At 46.2% G+C, this 19,264-nt stretch overlaps 1 protein-coding gene across 3 annotated transcripts in view; it reads left to right on the plus strand.

Moving 5' to 3' along the window:
* Window positions 1–816: 816 nt before the first annotated feature.
* The window catches only part of SETD4 (SET domain containing 4), a 110,436-nt gene continuing 91,988 nt past the window's right edge, over window positions 817–19,264 (plus strand). For 2 of the 3 annotated variants that reach the window (XR_014326201.1, XM_082839166.1), the window contains exons 1-8: window positions 817–1,180; window positions 2,742–2,911; window positions 6,481–6,576; window positions 10,871–10,908; window positions 13,293–13,381; window positions 14,908–15,337; window positions 17,328–17,502; window positions 18,979–19,060. Coding sequence is in view for 1 of the 3 variants with exons in the window: in XM_082839166.1 (XP_082695292.1) it covers window positions 2,839–2,911; window positions 6,481–6,576; window positions 10,871–10,908; window positions 13,293–13,381; window positions 14,908–15,337; window positions 17,328–17,502; window positions 18,979–19,060 (983 nt within the window). In the remaining 2 variants the exon portion in view is untranslated. Of the gene's footprint in view, window positions 1,181–2,741; window positions 2,912–6,480; window positions 6,577–10,870; window positions 10,909–13,292; window positions 13,382–14,907; window positions 15,338–17,327; window positions 17,503–18,978; window positions 19,061–19,264 lie in introns of those variants that run through there. The other variant, XR_014326202.1, reaches the window with a different exon arrangement.

Genomic DNA, 19,264 nt, shown 5'->3' on the forward strand with positions numbered 1-19,264 from the left:
TGCAGCCGTCCACGGTTGGTCGGGTCATGATGTTCTCGTAAACCTTCAACAAGTTCTGCAACTTTTTAATCTCTATACAAATGAAAAGTGTTAAGCCTTTAAAATGCAAGCCTGGGAGGCAGAGCCTTGTGGAAGGACTATTATGTGTATTTCAGGCTGTGGACAACGTTCTTTCGCCGTTTGGTAACACAAAGGTGCAGAGCCAGCATGACTAAGCACAGGCAACAACACAACCGTTAGAGTTAAAGGAATAGATCCAATATAGAGCCAGGTTGTTCTTCTGTGTTACAGAACTAGGGTTATGGGTTTTGGAGAGTAACATCTCCAAATGTTAGGTGAAGTACCCTTCCTATAGCTGGGAACTTCGCAATCAACATAACTTATTACTGATATGCTAACCCTTATCACTCGGCCAAGGCAGTGTCTGCCAAGTTTCTCCACTGTAAAGTTACTTTTCCCTCCTTTCCATGCTGGGTTGTCTTGGAAGCAAGAGATAATCAAGGTGGGGTGGGTGGGGCAGAGATTGAGCCCCATCTCCTGCAGGGAGGCGTATTTACATAAACGACTGGAATTTTCCTGTTAGGCTGATCCTGGGACACGTCCGCCAACAGGGACAGCAGGGTGAAGTGGGGCTGGGCTGCCCTGCAACGGGTTCAGGGCGGACTGCGACCCGAGGCAGGGCGGGGTCGAGGCAACTTCGGGCAGGAAGTGGGGGAAGGTCCGGGATTGCCAGGCCCAGAGGCGAGGCGGAAGCTGGCGGGCCAAGGCGCGGGGAGGAGTCCGCTCTGGGATGCGCGCACTTGGCGGTTCCTTCCCTGGTGGTACGGAAGGACTGCGTAGGTCGGCTTTTCAGAGCGCAGTTCCCGGTCCACGGACCACAGGGTTTTCCTCCCCCCGGCGCCCCGGTCCAGCTTTGGGGCGCTCTGAGCCCAGCCGGTTTTGGCGGTGGCGCCTCCGGAACACAATGCGCATGCGCACGCCGAGAGGCTGAGGCCCGCGGCGGAAAGAGGGCTCTGCCTGGCGACTGAGGGCGTGGGTCAGTTTGGACTCGAGGCGGGCCTGGCGGCGCTCTATCCCTTCCCTTGCTGCTGCGGCTCGCTTCTTTAACTCGCGAGCATCTGGCGCGCTGTTCTGGGTTTCCACGTGGGCCCGCCCACCGCCGTCTTGAAGCTGTGCCAAGGTGAGCGGGTCGACTTCCGGGGCTGGGCCTACCGTTGCCCAGGTAACGGGAACCTGCTCCTGCCGGAGCTTTCCGTAGATTTTAATTTTGGGGGGTCAAAAAGAGAGCTGAGTTCGGATAGCCTACCCCTGCCAGGCCTGGCATGATGCTGCTCATTACAGTACCCACCCACCCCCGCCCCCCGTTATCTGGGAATCGTTCATTTAGCGAATGTCGACCCGAGAAGCCGCTGTGCAGGCGCGAAGGACCCTAAGGTCGGGAGTTTGTAACTGGTCGGGGTCTGAGCTCGCCCCCTGCCCAGCCAAGCCGGCGGCCGGAAAACGGAGGGGGCTGGGGAGGGGCGGGGTGTGTCGCAGCTGTGGGGCGGCCTCAGTCTAGGGGCTGAGGACTGGGGGCGAGGACAGTGCAGCCAGCTGTGCTGTCGCCTTGGCGCCACGTGCACAGCTCGCTCGCCGGACCCCGGGACCCGCGCGCGGCCGGGCCGGGGGTCAGTGTGGACGCGTCTCGGCCCGTGAGCGGGCGGGGCGCTGGGGACCCGGAGGGGACGAGCCGCCAGTGGCCCTGGGACCGGACTTGCCAACTTCGGGTCGATCAAATAGTGAACCTTCCAGTGCTGGGGTGGGATAGTAATAGAGCTTGGAGTTCGTGTCTTGTTATTAATTTCAGTTCGGTAGCTTTTAGTGGTTTTTAAAAAAACAGTGGTATGGTTAAAATGCACATATATATGCACTTAAGTAATATTCATATTATGTCACTTATGTACTCATACATATATAAGGCACAGACTAGGAAGATACAGAAGTAATAGTAAAAGTCCCCTCCCCGTGCATATTTTTTAATATCCTTCCTTAAAGCCTCTTATTTTATAAACATAAAATGTGCGCAGTATCAAACTCATAAGGGATCATTGAATTTGTTCTGCAACTTTAGTTTTTCATGTAATATATCTTGGACATTTTTACATCTTAGCGCGTACTTACTATTAATGGCTTCATATAGTAGGCCACTCAATTATCTGATCATGCTGGTGTGTTTAATAGATTTCATTTTTATGTTTCCGAGGAAGTAACGTATAGAAACTGTAGTCATTTTAGATTTTCTTATCTCTTTGTTTTGTCTGTTCTCTTGGCTCTCATTTTCTCCCTAATCTGTGGCAAACCCCCGCTTAGTTTATATTTATTTCAGGATGCTGGTTTTAAGGACAAATCATTATTTACTTCACGCTGAAAGAGGATTTGGTTTTTTTCTCTAAGACTTCCTAGCAGATGGGGGCTTCAGGACTACTGTTTATTCAAAGTACAGATAGGTTGGTGCTTAGTAAGTGTTGATTATCGTTGATGTACACGTCACCAAAGCACACAATTATGAAATCAGTTATGAGGATTTCTATGATTAATCAGCATGTAATAGGACCTCAAGATAAAACTTTTAGAGGGACCAATATAATGGGCATTCCATTACTGTGCATGATTTAGGTCAGAGTATAAACAATTTATATACAAAAACACTTTAGAGAAATGGTTTACTAAATAGTTACATTTGTATATTTAAATCTTTATAGGTACAATCAACAGTGATTATCATACAGCTGGAAAGAAAGGCAGAGATAATGCTTTTTATTTTAGATTGGGCAAGAAAGCAGAAACTGCAGTTTTAGTATGAAGAACGGAGGTGGAAGAACAAGCCGAATCAGAAGACGAAAACTCTTCACAAGTTCTGAATCAAGAGGAGGTACAGTTTTGATTCTTTTGGTGCCAGTGATGGAAAAAAGGAATCCTTTGTTGATTGCTGTTAACACATAGCTTTTCTCAGAGGCACACGAGCAATGTTAAATTTATTTATTATTTATTTATTTATTTTTGGCTGCGTTGGGTCTTCGTTGCTGCGCGTGGGCTAGTTGCGGCGGAGCGCGGCTTCTCACTGCAGTGGCTTCTTACCTGCAGTGGCTTCTCTTGTTGCGGAGCACGGGCTCTAGGTATGCGGGCTTCAGTAGTTGTGGCTCGCGGGCTCAGAGTGAAGGCTCAGTAGTTGTGGTGCACGGGCTTAATTACTCCGCGGCATGTGGGATCTTCCCGGGCCGGGGCACGAACCCTTGTCCCCTGCATTGGCAGGCGGATTCTTAACCACTGCGCCACCAGGGAAGCCCATGAGCAGTGTTCATAGAGAATACCTCTTAAAGAATATTCTTTTAAATAGTGCCATTATATTCTTTTAAACCCTTGTAGAAATACAGATATATTGCTTCAACTATGTCTTCTTTGGGGATGACTCCCAGGTTTCTGTTTCTGGTCCTGACCTCTCTGCTGACCTCTAGCTACCTAAAGGATATTAATATTTGGATGTAAATTTATCACTTCAAGTTCAGTGTAACCCAGTCTGAACGAGATACCGTATGTGAAAGTGCTTGGACCACTGGAGAGTACTACATAAATGCAGTTGTTATTTTTCATAAAAATTAATAGCACTCCTCCTAGCTGACCCCCAGCATGTCAGCACCATGGAGGTAATCTTTGACCATGTACCCTTCTTCGCTCTCTGGAGCCCATGTCCTACTGACTCTCACCTGGCCTTTCTTAGGTTCACTTCTCCCTCTGTCTACCCAGAGGTGACTTCAGCCAGCTCTTGGCCGGTTCACCACATTCTTGTTTTCTTCCCTGCTTGTTGTTCCATTTGTCACTGTCAGTCTAACTTTCTTAAGGGATGTAGCCTTTTTGGTAGAGGAGCCTCCAGGATCCTCATTCTCTCTCTCTCTTTTTTTTTTTGGGCCGTGCCACACGGCATGCAGGATCTTCCCCAGCCAGGGATTGAACCCGTGCCCCCTGCATTGGGAGCACAGAGTTTTAACTACTGGACTGCCAGGGAAGTCCCCCTCATTCTCTTTTGTGTGCTCTCTGAATTCCTGCCTGACATCAACTGCCTTTCTAAGTGGCTCCCCCGCCCCACTCCCTGTGTTGACAGTATGTTCTCCGCTCACCATTTCCTGAGCACACCTCCCACATTTCCACCTCTGCCATTCCTCAAGGTCCTTCTTCAGCCAAAACATCGTTCTTCCCTTCTCCCTGCTTGTTCAGTTTCTCTCTAACCTTCGGGGCAGAGTTGAGATCTTATGGTTTTGGTAATGCCATTTCCAGTGCTCACTAATGTCACTGGGTTATCATGCTTATTGGGTATTATTCTTTAGGAGCTATGGTTTACCAGTTGTTTTTCATGGAAGTCTTGTTTCCCCAACTAAAATGTTAACTTTTTGAGGGTGAGGAACATGTTGAACGCTCTCCACAGTGGTTAATAGTGCTGGGAGTGTAGTAGTTGCTTATTAAATGTTCTTGCTGTAAACTCTGTTCTCTAGGTTGTGATAACGTATTTTAGCAGCCTTAGATTTTGGATCATGTATTTTTTTAGAAAACACTTTCATTGAAGTATAATTGACATACAATGAATGTCACATATTTAAAGTGTATAATCTGATAGATTTTGACATATGTATACACACAGTAAGCCATTATCGAAATCAAGGTATGAACATATTCATCACCCCAAGAAGTTTCCTTGTTTCCCTTTGTAATCCTTTCATCTTGCGCTCTTTGAACCCCCCCCCGCCTCCATCTTCAGACAGCCACTGATCTGATTCCTTTCACTATTGATTTGTTTGTTTTATAGTTTTCTTTAATCATATAGTATGCATTCTTTTTTATCTGCCTTCTTTTACTCAGCATAATTATTTTGAGATAATTCTCTGTTGTGTGTATCAACAGGTCATTCTTTTTTATTGCTGATAATATTCCATGATTTGTTTACTTCAGTTGTTCCAGCAATATTTATTGAAAAAACTATCCTTTCTCCTCGGAACTGCCTTTGCATTTTGTGAAAAGCCAGTTATCCACATATGTGTGGGTCTGTTTTAGACTTTCTTTTCTGTTCCATCGATTTCGTTGTCTGTCTTGATGACAGTATCGCACAGTCTTAGTTACTGTAGCTTTATAGTAATAAAAAGTTTTGAAATCAACATTTCGAAGTGGTCTTGGCTATTCTAGGTTCTTTGCATTTCCATATGAATTTTAGAATCTTGTCAATTTCTACAAAAAAGCCTGCTTACATTTTGATTTGTATTGTATTGAATCTATAGATCAATCTGGGGAGAACTTGACTTCTTAACAAGTATTGAATCTTCCAACCCATAAGCAAGATGTATCTCTTCATTTGTTCAGATTATTGATTTGAGATCTTAAAAAAAATTTTAATTGTAGTAAAATTACATGTAACATAAAATTTACCATTTTAACAATTTTTAAGTGTAGTTCAGTAGTGTTCAGTACATTCACATTGTTGTACAACCAGTCTCCGGAATTCTCTTCATCTTGCAAAACTGGAACTCTATACCCATTAAATAATAACTCCTCATTCCCCTCTCCCCCTAGCCCCTGGCAGCTTCCACTCTACTTTTTGTTTCCATGAACTTGGCTATTCTAGATACCTCATGTAAGTGGAATCATACAGTATTTGTCTTTTTGTGAATGGCTTATTTCACTTTCAATAATGCCCTGAGGATTCATCTATAAAGCATGTGTCAGCAGGATTAGTTCCTTCTGAGAGCTGTGAGAGAAGGGTCTGTTCTAGGCCTCTCTTTTTGGCTTTGTCGTTGGCTGCCTTCTCCCTGTGTTTCTTCTATCATCTTCCCTCTGTTCTTGTGTCAAAATTTCCCTTATTATAAGGACATCAGTCGTACTGGATCCAGGTCCACCTTGATGACCTCATTTTAACTTGGTTACCTCTGTAAAGACCCTATCTCTAAATAAGGTCGTATCCTGAGGTACTGAGGGTTAGGATTTCAACATATGAATTTTTGGGTACACAATTCAACCCATAATAGATGCCTTTTATTTATTTTTCTTTGCCTTTTGCACTGGCAAGAACCAGTGTAGTGCTGAATAGTAGTGGGGAGAACAGACATCCTTCTGTTCCTGATCTTAGGGGGAAAGCACATAGTTTTTCAACTTTAAGTATGTCAGCTGTAGGTTTTTTGTTAGATATTTTTTGTCGTGTTGAGGAGGTTCCCTTCTATCCTTGTTTGCTGGGAGTATTTATCAGGAATGAGTGCCAGATTTTATCCAATGCTTTTCCTGCATCTTTGAGATGATCTTGTGGTTTTTCTATTTTAGTTTACATTATTTGTGCATGTTTTAAAATTTATTTCCTTTTATGATATGACTGTCTGAGACAGTTCATCAGAGATTTACTTTTTAAATGGTGATCTGATTATATAGTGATTTTAATCACCAGTTTTTCTTTCCTCTCTTGATTAGTGAATGAGAGCTACAAGCCTGAATTTATAGAGCTTAAGAAGTGGCTGAAAGATAGGAAGTTTGAAGATACAAACTTAATACCTGCTCGTTTTCCAGGTAAGGTCTGACATTCAACTCTCACATGAGAGACATGTGGGCCCAGGTGGTAGGAAAGCAGGGGTGATTCTTGCAGGTGGGCTGTATTCTTTCTGGGGGCATATCATCTCCTCAACCCGACAAAAAATATCTAACATCTTCTGTTGGGTGGCAGCCTTCGTGCCTTGTAGGTGTAATATTTACTTGACCTTATTCTAAAAATGAGTTTAAGTGGCTTGTGGAGAGAAATTCCAAAATGGTGAAATAAAATTAAAAGTTAGAAAAGGGAAATGAGAGTAGAAAAATAAGACGAAGGCAGGGATAAGGATAACACATAAAAGCCATGATTGTGAAATTTCGTACCCCTGTCAGATGTGAGCTACAAATTTGACTCATCTTTCCGGCAGCCCAATGTATATGATTAATTAGCTGAATCTTAGTGTTCTGTAAACCCAGCTAACTTGTTTACTCATCAGAAGTACAGGTATTTCTGGAACTTAGACCTGAGGGAAACACCTTCACTGGGCTTTTCTGGGAGGACATTGTGTAATGTGGGGACTGGTGTCCGCACCAACCTGCTTATGGTGATTTCATGGGATTTTCAAGCCGTGCAGGCTGATGGGATTATCCCTTAGCTCCGGAGCATCACCGTAGTTTTCTAAGGGGAGGGGTTCCAGAGAACCAGCAGGGGTGCTTGGTCCCTGGGGGTGGCTCCAGGAGAGGAGCCCTTAGGGAGGCCTCAGCGGTATTGCCCCCCGAGTGTTGGAGGAGGAGCCCCTGTGTGGCCCTGGCGTCCACAGTCACCTGAACAGGGGTGGGTGAACATTCTCTTCTGGAAGGTGAGGAGCTTGTTGTGAAGGTTGGATTAACATTGTTTTCTGAAAATTGAGGAGCTTGTCATGGAGTTTGGGTTAACATTCTCTTCCGGAACATTCTCTCACAGAAGTTGGGCAGCTTGTTATGGGCTTGTGCCTGCATACAAGGCGACCCAGCTCTGTCCACAAGTGGGCTTGAGGTAACCACAGAGAGGACCACCTGTCTCTGTGCTACAGATCTGCTGTAGCACAGAGACAGTTATGTGCTGAGGGCCTTGAAGTTCTGTATCACAGGGCAGGTGCAGACATTTCACCTTGTAGAATATTTAGACCATATGCCTCTGAATGCTTCCCTTGGCGATTAAAATGATCATTCAAGTACCCATTAGGTAATTTAACTTTGAGCAAACTAACTTCCTTATATATCACCCAAGATAAATGGTTTACCATGTGTGCCCCTGGTCCAGTGAGGCGATGTGTGTAAAGTTGTTCCCTATGTGTCAGTTATACATGATGACTTTGGGCTAAAATACTTGATTTGAACCAACTTCTATTAGGATTGCTCCTTCTTTATGATGGTGAACCATATTTATCAGCCTCTAACGGAATGTTTAACTTTCTCTTTTTGTGTGTCAAGGAACGGTCAGTAAAAACCATACTCTTAGATTTTACTGGATGGAGTTCTTTATGAGATGATCAAGGGAAGGTAGTGTCAGGAGTGGACTTGCTGTGCCTAAGGCCTGCCTACTCCTCGGGTGTCACTTTGCCTTAAGAAGGGTAGGTTTAAAATTGTCAAGCGGGAATTGGCATATGGTTTCAATCGAATGCCTGAAAATAAGTAATCTGTCTGTGGTTTGGAGCAGTGAAGAGTTAGCAGTTTTAAAAGTAGGAGCAACTTTCTCTGGGCCCACCTCCAGATTCATGGTCTTGGAGGAGCTAAAGCAAAGTGGTTTGGCAGTGATCAGAACCCAGTACTTACAGTTCTGGGGTCAGGGAACCTTCTGCCTTAGCTCGGGCTGCCATAGCAAATTACCATGGACTGGGCGGCTTAAAACGGTCCTTTACTTCTCACAGTTCTGGAGGCTGGGAAGTCTAAGATCATGGTGTGGGCAGATTCAGTGTCTAGCGAGGACCGATTTCTGCTTTGCAAATTCCCATCTTCTTGTTGTGTCCTCACATGGTGGAGAGCTGGGAGCTGGAGCAGGCTCTCTTGTCTCTTCTTATAAGAGCACGAATCCCATTCACGAGGGCTCCACCCTTATGACCTAGCCACTTACCAGAGGCCCTGCCTTCTAAAGCCATCTCACTGGGGGCTGAGAAATCAACATATGAATTTGGGGGGACACAAGCATGCGGTCTGCAACACCTTCCCTAAGGGCTTTCTGTATCTTCAGCTCTTAATCAGTGTGTGATAGGAGAGCATGCTGACGGGAGTCTGTCAGAATGGACAGAATTCTGGGGAGTTAGTCCTGGTTTGTGGCAAGGCTCCCAAGTTGCAAGCAGGGTTCAGTCTTTAGACTCTGACCTGATTTGTGCTTTGGGAGCTGACCCTAGTATTTCCTTTTAATGCTAAAAGCACTGTCCAAATCGGGGCCTCCCGGGTAGATGGATGGTAGCAGAAATTATAAGGCAGGGAGAGGTCTGTAATAAGATCCTCGTGGCCACTTGCTACCTTGCCTTAGTAAGTGCAGGTTACTGTGATCTGCTTTCTGATCTCCTGAATACTATATTGTAGACATATAGGTAAAGTATCTTCCGGATTTATTCGACATGCCAAGTTCTGTTCATGTGTGCTCGAAGAGAAATTTCCACTTAAATTAGCACATGAATTTTTTTTTTTTTGCGGTACACGGGCCTCTCACCGCTGTGGCCTCTCCTGCCGCGGAGCACAGGCTCCGGACGCGCAGGCCCAGCAGCCATGGCTCACGGGCCCAGCCGCTCCGCGGCACATGGAATCTCCCCGGACCAGGGCACAAACCCGTGTCCCCTGCATCAGCAGGCAGACTCTGAACCACTGCGCCACCAGGGGAGCCCAGCACATGAATTTTTTTAAAAGATGACCCCACAGAAAAAAATCCTCTCATTAGTAATTGATTTCTGGAAGGGTTCTGGCCCACGGGGATTAACTCCACAGTGGGACACACAGAAGAAATTAAGTAAGTTCTTAAAACCAAAACCGTGTGTTTGAGCAGACAGACGCTTCTGGGTAGGGAGATAACTCATCAAATCAAACTTGCCAGATACCGGACGGGACTCGAGGCGGGAATTTCCTCCAGGAACCTGCAGCTTCCACTAGTCCCGCAGGCATTGACCTTTGCTGAATTATATACCCTCCTAGCTGAGAGAAAAAAGTCAACAACTGTGGATTTGAGAAGATGACTAGAGAGACTCCGTATGATAGTTACAGGTCATACATATTGTGCCCATCCCTGCCGGAAAAGCTGTCGTCTGACTGTTGCAGGAGGGCAGCCTTGGGCACAGAGGGGTAGACGTCTGCGTGTTGGTGGCGTTGACAGAGCTGCTGTGGAGGTTAGTCTTGTGAGTGTGCTCTGGCCAAGGCCTTGGCTCACGGGGAGCAGCTGGCCCTGGATCTACCCTGCTGAGCTCGTCAGGTCACGGAGGCCGTGGCTAATGGCTGCCTGCCTGGGGTGGGGAGGGGGTAGGCCTCAGGCTTTGAGGGACCTGAGTGAGCTTTACTGGTCATTTGGTTAAAGACTCGAGATCATGACTGGGGAAGGCCGGGTCTGGCAGTGGGTAAAAGTGGCCTGTGGGTCCAGCCTCTGAGGTTGGGTGGGCGTTAGGGTTAGGCTCCACCCCGGCTGGTGAGCCCCAGGGGAGAGAATCCAGCTTCACGTTTCCTGTAAGAGACCCAGCAGCAGATCTGCCTAAAGGTGATGGTCTTTAGGTGTTGACTCTGAAGCTGACTTTGCCCTTCAAGATTATAAGCCCAGAAGGAGGTCGGGCCATTTTCCAGAATAGCTTCTTTTTTAAAAAAAATTTATTTATTTTCGGCTGTATTGGGTCTTTGTTGCTGAGCACGGGCTTTCTCTAGTTGCGGCGTGCGGGGGCTACTCTTCGTTGCAGTGCACGGGCTTCTCATTGCGGTGGCTTCTCTTGTTGCGGAGCATGGGCTCTAGGCGCATGGGCTTTAGTAGTTGTGGCACGTGGGCTCAGTAGTTGTGGCTCACGGGCTCTAGAGCACAGGCTCAGTAGCTGTGGCGCACGGGCTTAGTTGCTCCGCGGCATGTGGGATCTTCCTGGACCAGGGCTCGAACCCGTGTCCCCTGCATTGGCAGGCGGATTCTTAACCACTGCACCACCAGGGAAGCCCCAGAATAGCTTCTTGATCCTTTGGTTCCCCTGGGAGTCAAAGGATACGAGACACTCAGCTTCAGCTTTGTGTAATTTTGAAGTTCATCCACATCTTTTATGCAAAATAGTATCTCTAAGACCTTGAAGAAAGAGTAGGATTTACCCTTTTTCTGTCTTTGCATTCCTAGGTACAGGAAGAGGGCTGATGAGCAAAACATCCCTACGGGTGAGAATTTCTCTCTTATCTTGAAACCCAAAGTCGAGTTTGCTGCTTTGTTTTTGTTTTTGTGGTTCACTCAAGTGAATTAAAGATATTTTAGACATACAGTTTTTTATTTTTTACTTAATGGATAGTTTTGAATACAGTTCTGTCAGTTAGAATTAAGTTTGCAGCGTATAAGAGACAACCCCAAGGTAACAGAGTGCAAGTGTCTCGTGCCGTCATGTGAACAAGCGTGGACGGGCAGACCTGGGCTGGTGTGCTGGTCTCTCGGGCTCCGTCCAGCTCTTATCCATGTTCTGAGAGGGAGCCCCACACCCTCAGCTCCAGGGTGCAGCTCCAGGAGCTTGAGCAGCAGGACGGCGCAAGGAGTGAGGAAGGGCAGGCTTCCCCTCACCCCGGAAATTCCAGCTCCCAGCTGCCGCGAGCTCCCAGCTGCCGCCATCTCCCAGCTGCTGCGAGCTCCCAGCTGCCGCGAGCTCCCAGCTGCTGCGAGCCGCACCCTTCAGGTGGGACTGCATGGGGAGCAGGAGCAGGGAGCGCGTTGGGGGGGGTGGCCAGCAGTCTCTGCGGCAGCAGGGTTTGTAAATCGGATCATACTGTAAATGCGCTGGGGATGGGCTGGGGGCGGAAGGGAGCTGCTCGAATCTGAACATCCATAGTAAGTACGGCCAGGCAGCCCAGCAGGCTGCTAACCCTCCTGGCTTCTGTCTCCTCACCTGGGAAGCGGGAGGTAAGTGATGCGGATGCTCTCCAAGGTCTGTTTTAGTTCTTCTGTGCTACTTAAAGGGTATCTAATGCACGGTTTTCTGTAAAGCTAGAAATTAATTCCTTAACTTATTTGTAATGATCTTAATTTTCTGTTTCAAAATTGTTTTATTTTTACTTCCTTAATTTAATTTATAAAAAAATCCAGCTGTGTATATATCTTTAGCCTAAAGAATGGTAGCTTTTAATGTTATAATTCTATTATGCTATCTTAATTTTTTTTATTAAACATTTAAAATTGTAAAATTTACACAACATAAAATTTACTATCTTAACCCTTTTTAAGTGTGCAGTTCAGTAGTATTAAGTACATTAACATTGTTGTGCAATATTTTTCTTTTTGAGGGGAGGTATATGACTTCATTGTGTAGCAGAAGTTGGGGGGAGAAATATACCTCTCATGAATACAGCAGTGGCTGTGGGCAGTTTTTGTTAAGATCATGAAATGATAATTGGCAGTTGCTTTACATGTACTTTCAAATGTGGCTTTTTTGTGAAAACTTTTTGAAAATTGAGATGTATTTTACACATAGTGAAATGCACAGATGTAAAGTGTCCAGTTTGATGAGTTTTGATGATGAAGTCATTTACCCCAGTCAAGACATAGAGCATTTTATTAAGTGCCTTTTTTTAAATCAGAAAGTCATGGGATGTCAGAGCAGGAAGGGACTGTAGTGACCATCCCAACTCAATCTTGAATCACAGATAAGGAGACCAGAAATTGAACCCAGGAGATTTTTGGCTGTGATTTTTTTTTTTTTTTTTTTTGCGGCACACGGGCCTCTCACCGTTGCGGCCTCTCCCATTGCGGAGCACAGGCTCCGGACGCGCAGGCTCAGCGGCCATGGCTCACGGGCCCAGCCACTCCGCGGCATGTGGGATCTTCCTGCACCGGGGCACGAACCCGTGTCCCCTGCATCGGCAGGCGGACTCCCAACCACTGCGCCACCAGGGAAGCCCTGGCTGTGATGTTTAACCAACTTAGGTGCCAGTTATGATGAAAGCAGGATCTTATATCTGGCTTCTTAGTGCTTTCTTTCTGATGTCTCTTCCTTGACATCTTGATTTTTCTTTCTATGTTTCTGTCTCAGTGGGAGAAACTGAAAGCTATACTTTGGCAGGTGGTCAGATGAGACCCTTGTGCTGGGGGGGCTGCCCTTCTTTCTTTAGCCACTTGGCGCAGGTTATATGGCGAGTAGGCCATTGCTGGGAATAGTCACTGGACACATGGATTTCACTGGAAGAATTTTTTGGCGTGGTTTCTGTCTGTTGCCTATAGGTAGCACTATTTCCTGGTGTCAGAAAATGAAGGGATAATATGATTCGAGTTGTCAGTGTTTCCACATTCCTTTCTGGTGGAAGGTTGACTGGTGGTGGGTGTCAGTCACACAATTAACCTTTAATTCTTGCTGGGGATGTAGTATCTATCCCTGGCGTGGGAGCAGCCTTGCCTGCGTCTGCTGACTTAAACTGGGGAGCCCATCCCCTGAGGGCTCTTCGGTCATCGGTGGTTGGGCTCTGCTGGGTTCTTATTAGATGATTGTGGAATCAAGGGCTTTAAAGACTCATTCAGGTCCTTCCCAAAGCATGGACGTCCTAAACTTTACTTTCTTTTTGCCAAGGAGGGACAGATGATTATCTCATTGCCTGAGAGTTGCCTGCTCACCACGGACACAGTGCTTAGAAGCTGCTTAGGGGCGTATATTGCTAAGTAAGTGACCGCTCACCTGCTTGTCTGGGCCAAGTGCTTCTCCCTTAAAGTTTATATCATTGGAGAGTGTGTCGTCCAAGACGTAGCTCATTAGGACCCAGCCCTTTCACGTAGCTAACAAATATCTGAAATGATTTGAAAGGTTTACTCTGTTTTATGAAGTTGATTCTTAATTCGTTGTAAACTGCGTTTTTAAGGTTTTAATAGGCTGCTTGGGATGTGCGTTTGAATCCTGATCTAACCTTACTAGAAAATAAGGATTAAATGGGATAATAGATGTAAATCACGGCTGAGTGCCTTGTCTCATGACACTCCACTCTCGTCCGTTGTAGTAGGTCTTGACAAATTCTATTTACTCTTTCATTTTTACCCTTATTGTACTTGCTTGAATTCCCCTTCAGCTCTGAAGAGCTGTTGACAGTATGAGAGAGTTGGTTTTGTTTGGCAGAGAAGAGAGGAGGCCAACATGGGAGCTGAGAACTATTTTCTGGCTTATGTTATAGGGGGTCTCTGTTTTGGGTGGGTTTCTGAGGACAGTGTGAGGGAGATCCTCAGCATAAGGGGTTTCTAAATTATAAAGGTTGAAAGATTGTATTGTTTCTCAACCCACAGTAAGTTCTGGACTTTTTTTCCCTGGCTTACTTTTGTAAGAGGGCTGGTGTATTTTCACTGGCCCGAGTAGAGGCAAGGATGCTCTTAGTATTAACATTTTCTGAAAGTTTGAGTAGAACGCATGGTATTTTAGGAATCTGAACTTTGAAGGATTAACGAAAACTTTCCTAAATACATTCATGCAACATGTGATCTTTTTATTGGTAACAAATAAAAACACTGCGATGTATAATTTGCAATAGAATGGGTACATTTAGGACAAAAGCTTTAGATCTGTAACAGGTATATAGTGAGCCTCTTCAGTTTTCTGCCTGGGTTAGTATCATATGATAGAACTTTCTGCAATGATAGCATTGTTTTACCTTGTGCTGTCTGGTACGGTAGCCACCAGCCACATATGGCTCAAGAGCACTTGAAATGTGGCTTGTATGACTGGGGAATTGAATTTTCAATATTATTTAATTAAAAAAAATAAAAATTGAAATAGCTATATGTACGCAGCGGTTACTGTGTTGGATGGGGCACGTCTAGGTTCTTTCCACCAGTTGCCCTCTACCCCCCAAGATTTATATCCTTAACCAAATGGAACAAGTGAAATTCCAGCAAAAGCTTTAAAACTGGAGAACCAAGTTGGAAGCAAAGAGGCTTTTGCAAGAAAGAATCTCTGGCAAACAAAGCTGGAGCTCGGGTTAGTGAGCCAGTTCTTGTATCAGTGTGACTGGTTCACTGCATTTGTACTGGGGTGCAATCCGGGGAGGAAAGCCTTGAGGAAGGAAGACCTCTCTTGGGTGCATTAGGTGAGCTTGGCCACAGTCCCTCTGGGAGCAGAAGTAAGCCCTAGGATGTCTGTACCTCTTGCTTACGCCGTATTTTGAATGAAAGTAATTCCTTTAATCTGCTTTTCATTTTAAAAGGTGGCAGCCTCCTCCATCTCCTGTGCTGGCTCTTTGCACCTTTTTAGTTTCAGAAAAGCATGCTGGGGACCGGTCTCCCTGGAAGCCTTACCTGGAGGTTTTGCCCAAGGCCTACACCTGCCCTGTTTGTTTGGAGCCAGAAGTGGTGAATCTTCTTCCCAGACCTTTGAAAGCAAAGGCCAGAGAGCAGAGAACCCACGTGCAGGAGTTCGTTTCTTCCTCCAGAGACTTTTTCTCTTCCCTGCAGCCTCTGTTTTCGGAGGCCGTCGAGAGCATCTTCAGCTACAGCGCCCTCCTGTGGGCTTGGTGCACCGTCAACACCAGGGCTGTGTACATGGAGCGCGCGCCGAGGCAGTGCTTTTCCGCAGAGCCGGACACCTGCGTGCTCGCCCCGTTCCTCGATCTGCTGAACCACAGCCCTGACGCCCAGGTGAGACGTTAACCGGGAGACCTGTGTTTGGTTTCAATAGGAAGGACTCTAACGTGTAGAACCTGTGGCTCGGAAAAGCCAGCAGAACCGCAGGGAGAGGTGCAGCTGGTAAACCCACCTGCTGTCAGGTAGGCTCCTCTCTTTCTTCCCGACCCTCTTTCCCCTCCGGCATCCTTTTCCTTTGCCACTTTCCCTGCTCTGCTCTCCAGGCCTGCAGGTGGTCTATCCCCTCTATGCCCTGAACCCTAGCCCTCCCCCACCTCCCCATGGTGCAGCATCCTTCTTCCTCCTCTCAGACCTGCGGCTAAAGTCTCGCTTGCTTTCCTGTCTCTTTCCCTTTCACACTTGGTGGCATCGCTGTCAGCATTTTGCCGTGATCTCTGAGGGACTTGCTCCTTCCCCGCTTGGAGCTCTGCAGTCTTAGAGGACAGGGACTTTGCCTTGTACTTTTTGTAACGCCAGTGCTCAGCACAGGGCCTGGCACGTAGTAGGCCTGTTCAATCAATCAACAGTTTCTGGCTGGATGGCTATTTGTGGGAAATCGTTAAGGGGTCCCACTTTGGGAGTCAGTTGGGGATCTCTTCTTCCCCAGGCTTCTCTGCTCCAGCACATAAAGGAGATGATTATATCTGCGGGGCACACGGGGCTGAAGGCCTGGCATGAGGGCAAAGGATGTCTGTGTGTCAGCTAACCTGTTGCCTGTTCAGGGTGCGCTTGCAGGCGCACTGGCGGGACCTGCGCTCACGCTGTCCTCTTCGTGACCCACGCCACCCTGAGAAGCCCACGTGCCCACGAGACGAGAGCGTGGGGATGGAGGGGAGACCCTCCCTGTGCTTTCTTAGGCTGCGGCCATCGCCGTGCCTATCTGCTCCTTGCTTTTGTAGAAAGATACATTTCTAACAAAATTAAGCAAAGGAGAGCTTCCCTGGTGGCGCAGTGGTTGAGAGTCCGCTGCCGATGCAGGGGACACGGGTTCGTGCCCCGGTCCGGGAAGATCCCACATGCTGTGGAGCGGCTGGGCCTGCGAGCCATGGCTGCTGAGCCTTCGCATCCGGAGACTGTGCTCCGCAATGGGAGAGGACACAGCAGTGAGAGGCCCGCGTACCGCAAAAAAAAAAAAAGTGCACTGCAGCTGGCATTTGACATGACACCGCTGGCCTTGGCCCTGACCTCTTGTAGGTGCCACAAAAGCTAGAATTTCAGCCTGTTCCTCATCCCCGTCTCACTGCAGTTTGCTGCTTAGTGAGAAGGCCTCGGTGCTTGTACCCGCCGCTTGTTGTGGGAGCAGTCCGGTCTCCTTGGTCTTTTCCTCTCTGCCTGTTACCTAACAAAGCTGTCACAAAATCCATATGACAGTATTAGCCAACATCATGCTGCTCACAAAAGGCTGTGTGTGTATCGTAGGACCTGAAATTTCATGCTTGGCCTGGATGTCTGGGCCTCGCGGGGCCCCGAAGGCCTGACCGTGAGTTCCTCCGCCCTCTCCGGATATTTCCCACCCAGCGGGAAGTTGCCCTCAGCCGGACTGGCTGTAGCCCACCTGGTCCTCAACCGAATGCGTGTCAACTCCCTGCCAGCCCTCAAAATTATTCAAACAGGCAAATCACATCGCCCCGGGGAACCAGGGTGTCACCCCTTGCGCCTGCAGGCCTGCTTCCCACGGCCTCTGCTGACACTCCGCTCCCAGGTGCAGCCCCTGTGTGGCCGTATGGGTGACTTACAATAAACTGCCGTTAGTCATCTGTCCGATGTCAGGTGTCGTGTGTTTGGCCATCCTCAGAGCCCCCAGGCGGGACTCCCTCCCACCCCGATGGGGGGAGGTCGAGGAGAACCAAAGAGGCCAAAGTGCGGACGTGGCATTTTTTCTCCAGGTGGATAAATTCCGTGATGAGTGCTTGAAAGCGGCATCCTGCTTAAATTAATACGCTCACTTAATCTTTTTAGTTTTCTGCTTTGCTCTAAAAACATCTTTTACAATTCTGTTTTCTAGGTAAAAGCAGCATTTAATGAGGAAACTCGCTGTTATGAAATTAGAACAGCTGTGAGCTGTGGGAAACACCAAGAGGTGCTCATCTGCTATGGCCCTCACGATAACCACCGCCTGCTCCTTGAGTATGGATTTGTTTCCGTCCGCAATCCTCATGCTTGTGTTTATGTCTCAAAAGGTTGGAATTAACTTTGGTTCTGATCACTAAGATGATAGAATTCCCCATCCCCCCATCTGTGGTTATGTTAAGTTTTTGTCACAATGGCAAAACCTTAAAGTGTGTATCATTTATTTTCTCCTAGGCAGGGCTAGCCTAATTCTTATTGACCACGTCATTTCATTGTTGAAGTAAAACCAGCAAAGCTTTGATCGATGTTGAGGATGAGAAGAACTGAGATTTTTATTGCATTAGGTCAGACAGTAGAATGGAAGAAAAGAGAAACTGCTAGGGAAATAAATAGAGTATTAATAGATGGCAAGAAGTGGAAATTTTTGTACTGAGACATTGTCACTAAAGATAAAATAGGATTAGAGAGCAACAAGTAAAAAATATTTATGAAGCACCCACTGTGTGTAAGGTGGTGTACCAATCACATGGTAACTATGTTACACAGTCCTTCTCTGGGCGGCTTAATGGCATGATAAAATATGCATTCCATTTATGTTCTTTTGTTACCTAGCGTCATCACTGGTATTACCCTTTTTAAAATAATGATTTACGTATTAAATTTATGCTGTGAAAATTTCAAATGTGGTATTAAAAATAGTACATAGGGGGCTGATTTTTTTCCCCCTTCCTTGAAGCAGCAGAGAAATAGTTTTCTAGGCTTTGAAGAAATGGCTAGAGATTTACTGAGTGTATAATTTGAGGTAGTTTTAATATAAGTTCTAATGGAAATAGAGACTTGGTCAAGGTGATACTACTCCATCCTATTAGTAGCCAAAGTAATAATGTTATTTCTCAGAATGAAATGGAAAAGCGAAAACTGGGCCTTGCTGGGTCTCTTAGAAAGCTAGCTTTGAAATTAGCCTTATATTATGAGAGTAACTTTAATATCGATGACCATGAAGTGTTGATTTGTTAAATAATTTGAACAAAATTCACTTTCATTATTTCTGTATTTAAAAAATAAAAGTAGAGAAATGTAAAAAATTTTAGAAATAGAAAAATCCCTCATTATCCTATGACCCCAAAAAGCTTTGTTAATTTTTACATGTTCATTTTCAGTTGTTTATGATTACAGTCACTAATATCCAGACAGTTTTGAATTCTGGCTTTTAAAAACTGAGTCTTGGAAACATTTCCTCATGTTTGTACGGAGTCTGTACTTGTGGTGGGTGTAATTTCTCAGCAGTCCTGCTAATGTCTTCATTACCCGATTTCGCGGGTTGATTTGCTTAGTGAGAGCAGCAGCTGAGGTAGCAGACGTTTTGTCCCCTGCCTTGGAATTCTTGTAGCTTTCCAGAGGGCTGAATCATACTCCCATTGAGTTGGGCTTGAAGACTAGATTTTTTGGATGTGAAATAGGTAAAATTGTTTACACGTGTCTTGATTGCTGACGGGAAGGAAAGTAAGCTGAGAAGAAAGGGTCCCCCCTCTCTTCCACCTGAATTATACCCTAAATCTCAGCCTGATTTTTTTTTTTTAATGCAGATATACTTGTTAAATATCTTCCATCAACAGATAAACGGATGAACCAAAAGATTTCCATTTTAGAGGATCACGACTTTATAGAGTAAGTGTTTCTCTCCAGTAATTATTCCTTCAGGAAATCTTGATGAAAAGTTGAGAGCTGGGATTTTTACAGGTGTGAGCTGCCTCCCGACTTGTATCCGGTGACAGGTAGCTACTTACTGAGCATTTACTCTGTGCGGCACATCGTGCTTCATGTTGCGGGATACACAGGAGGGGAATTTGCTGGTCAGGCGACTTGTTTGGG

The sequence above is a fragment of the Leucopleurus acutus genome (assembly GCF_964270905.1).
Source record: "Leucopleurus acutus genome assembly, chromosome: 5".
NCBI classification, from domain to species: domain Eukaryota; kingdom Metazoa; phylum Chordata; class Mammalia; order Artiodactyla; family Delphinidae; genus Leucopleurus; species Leucopleurus acutus.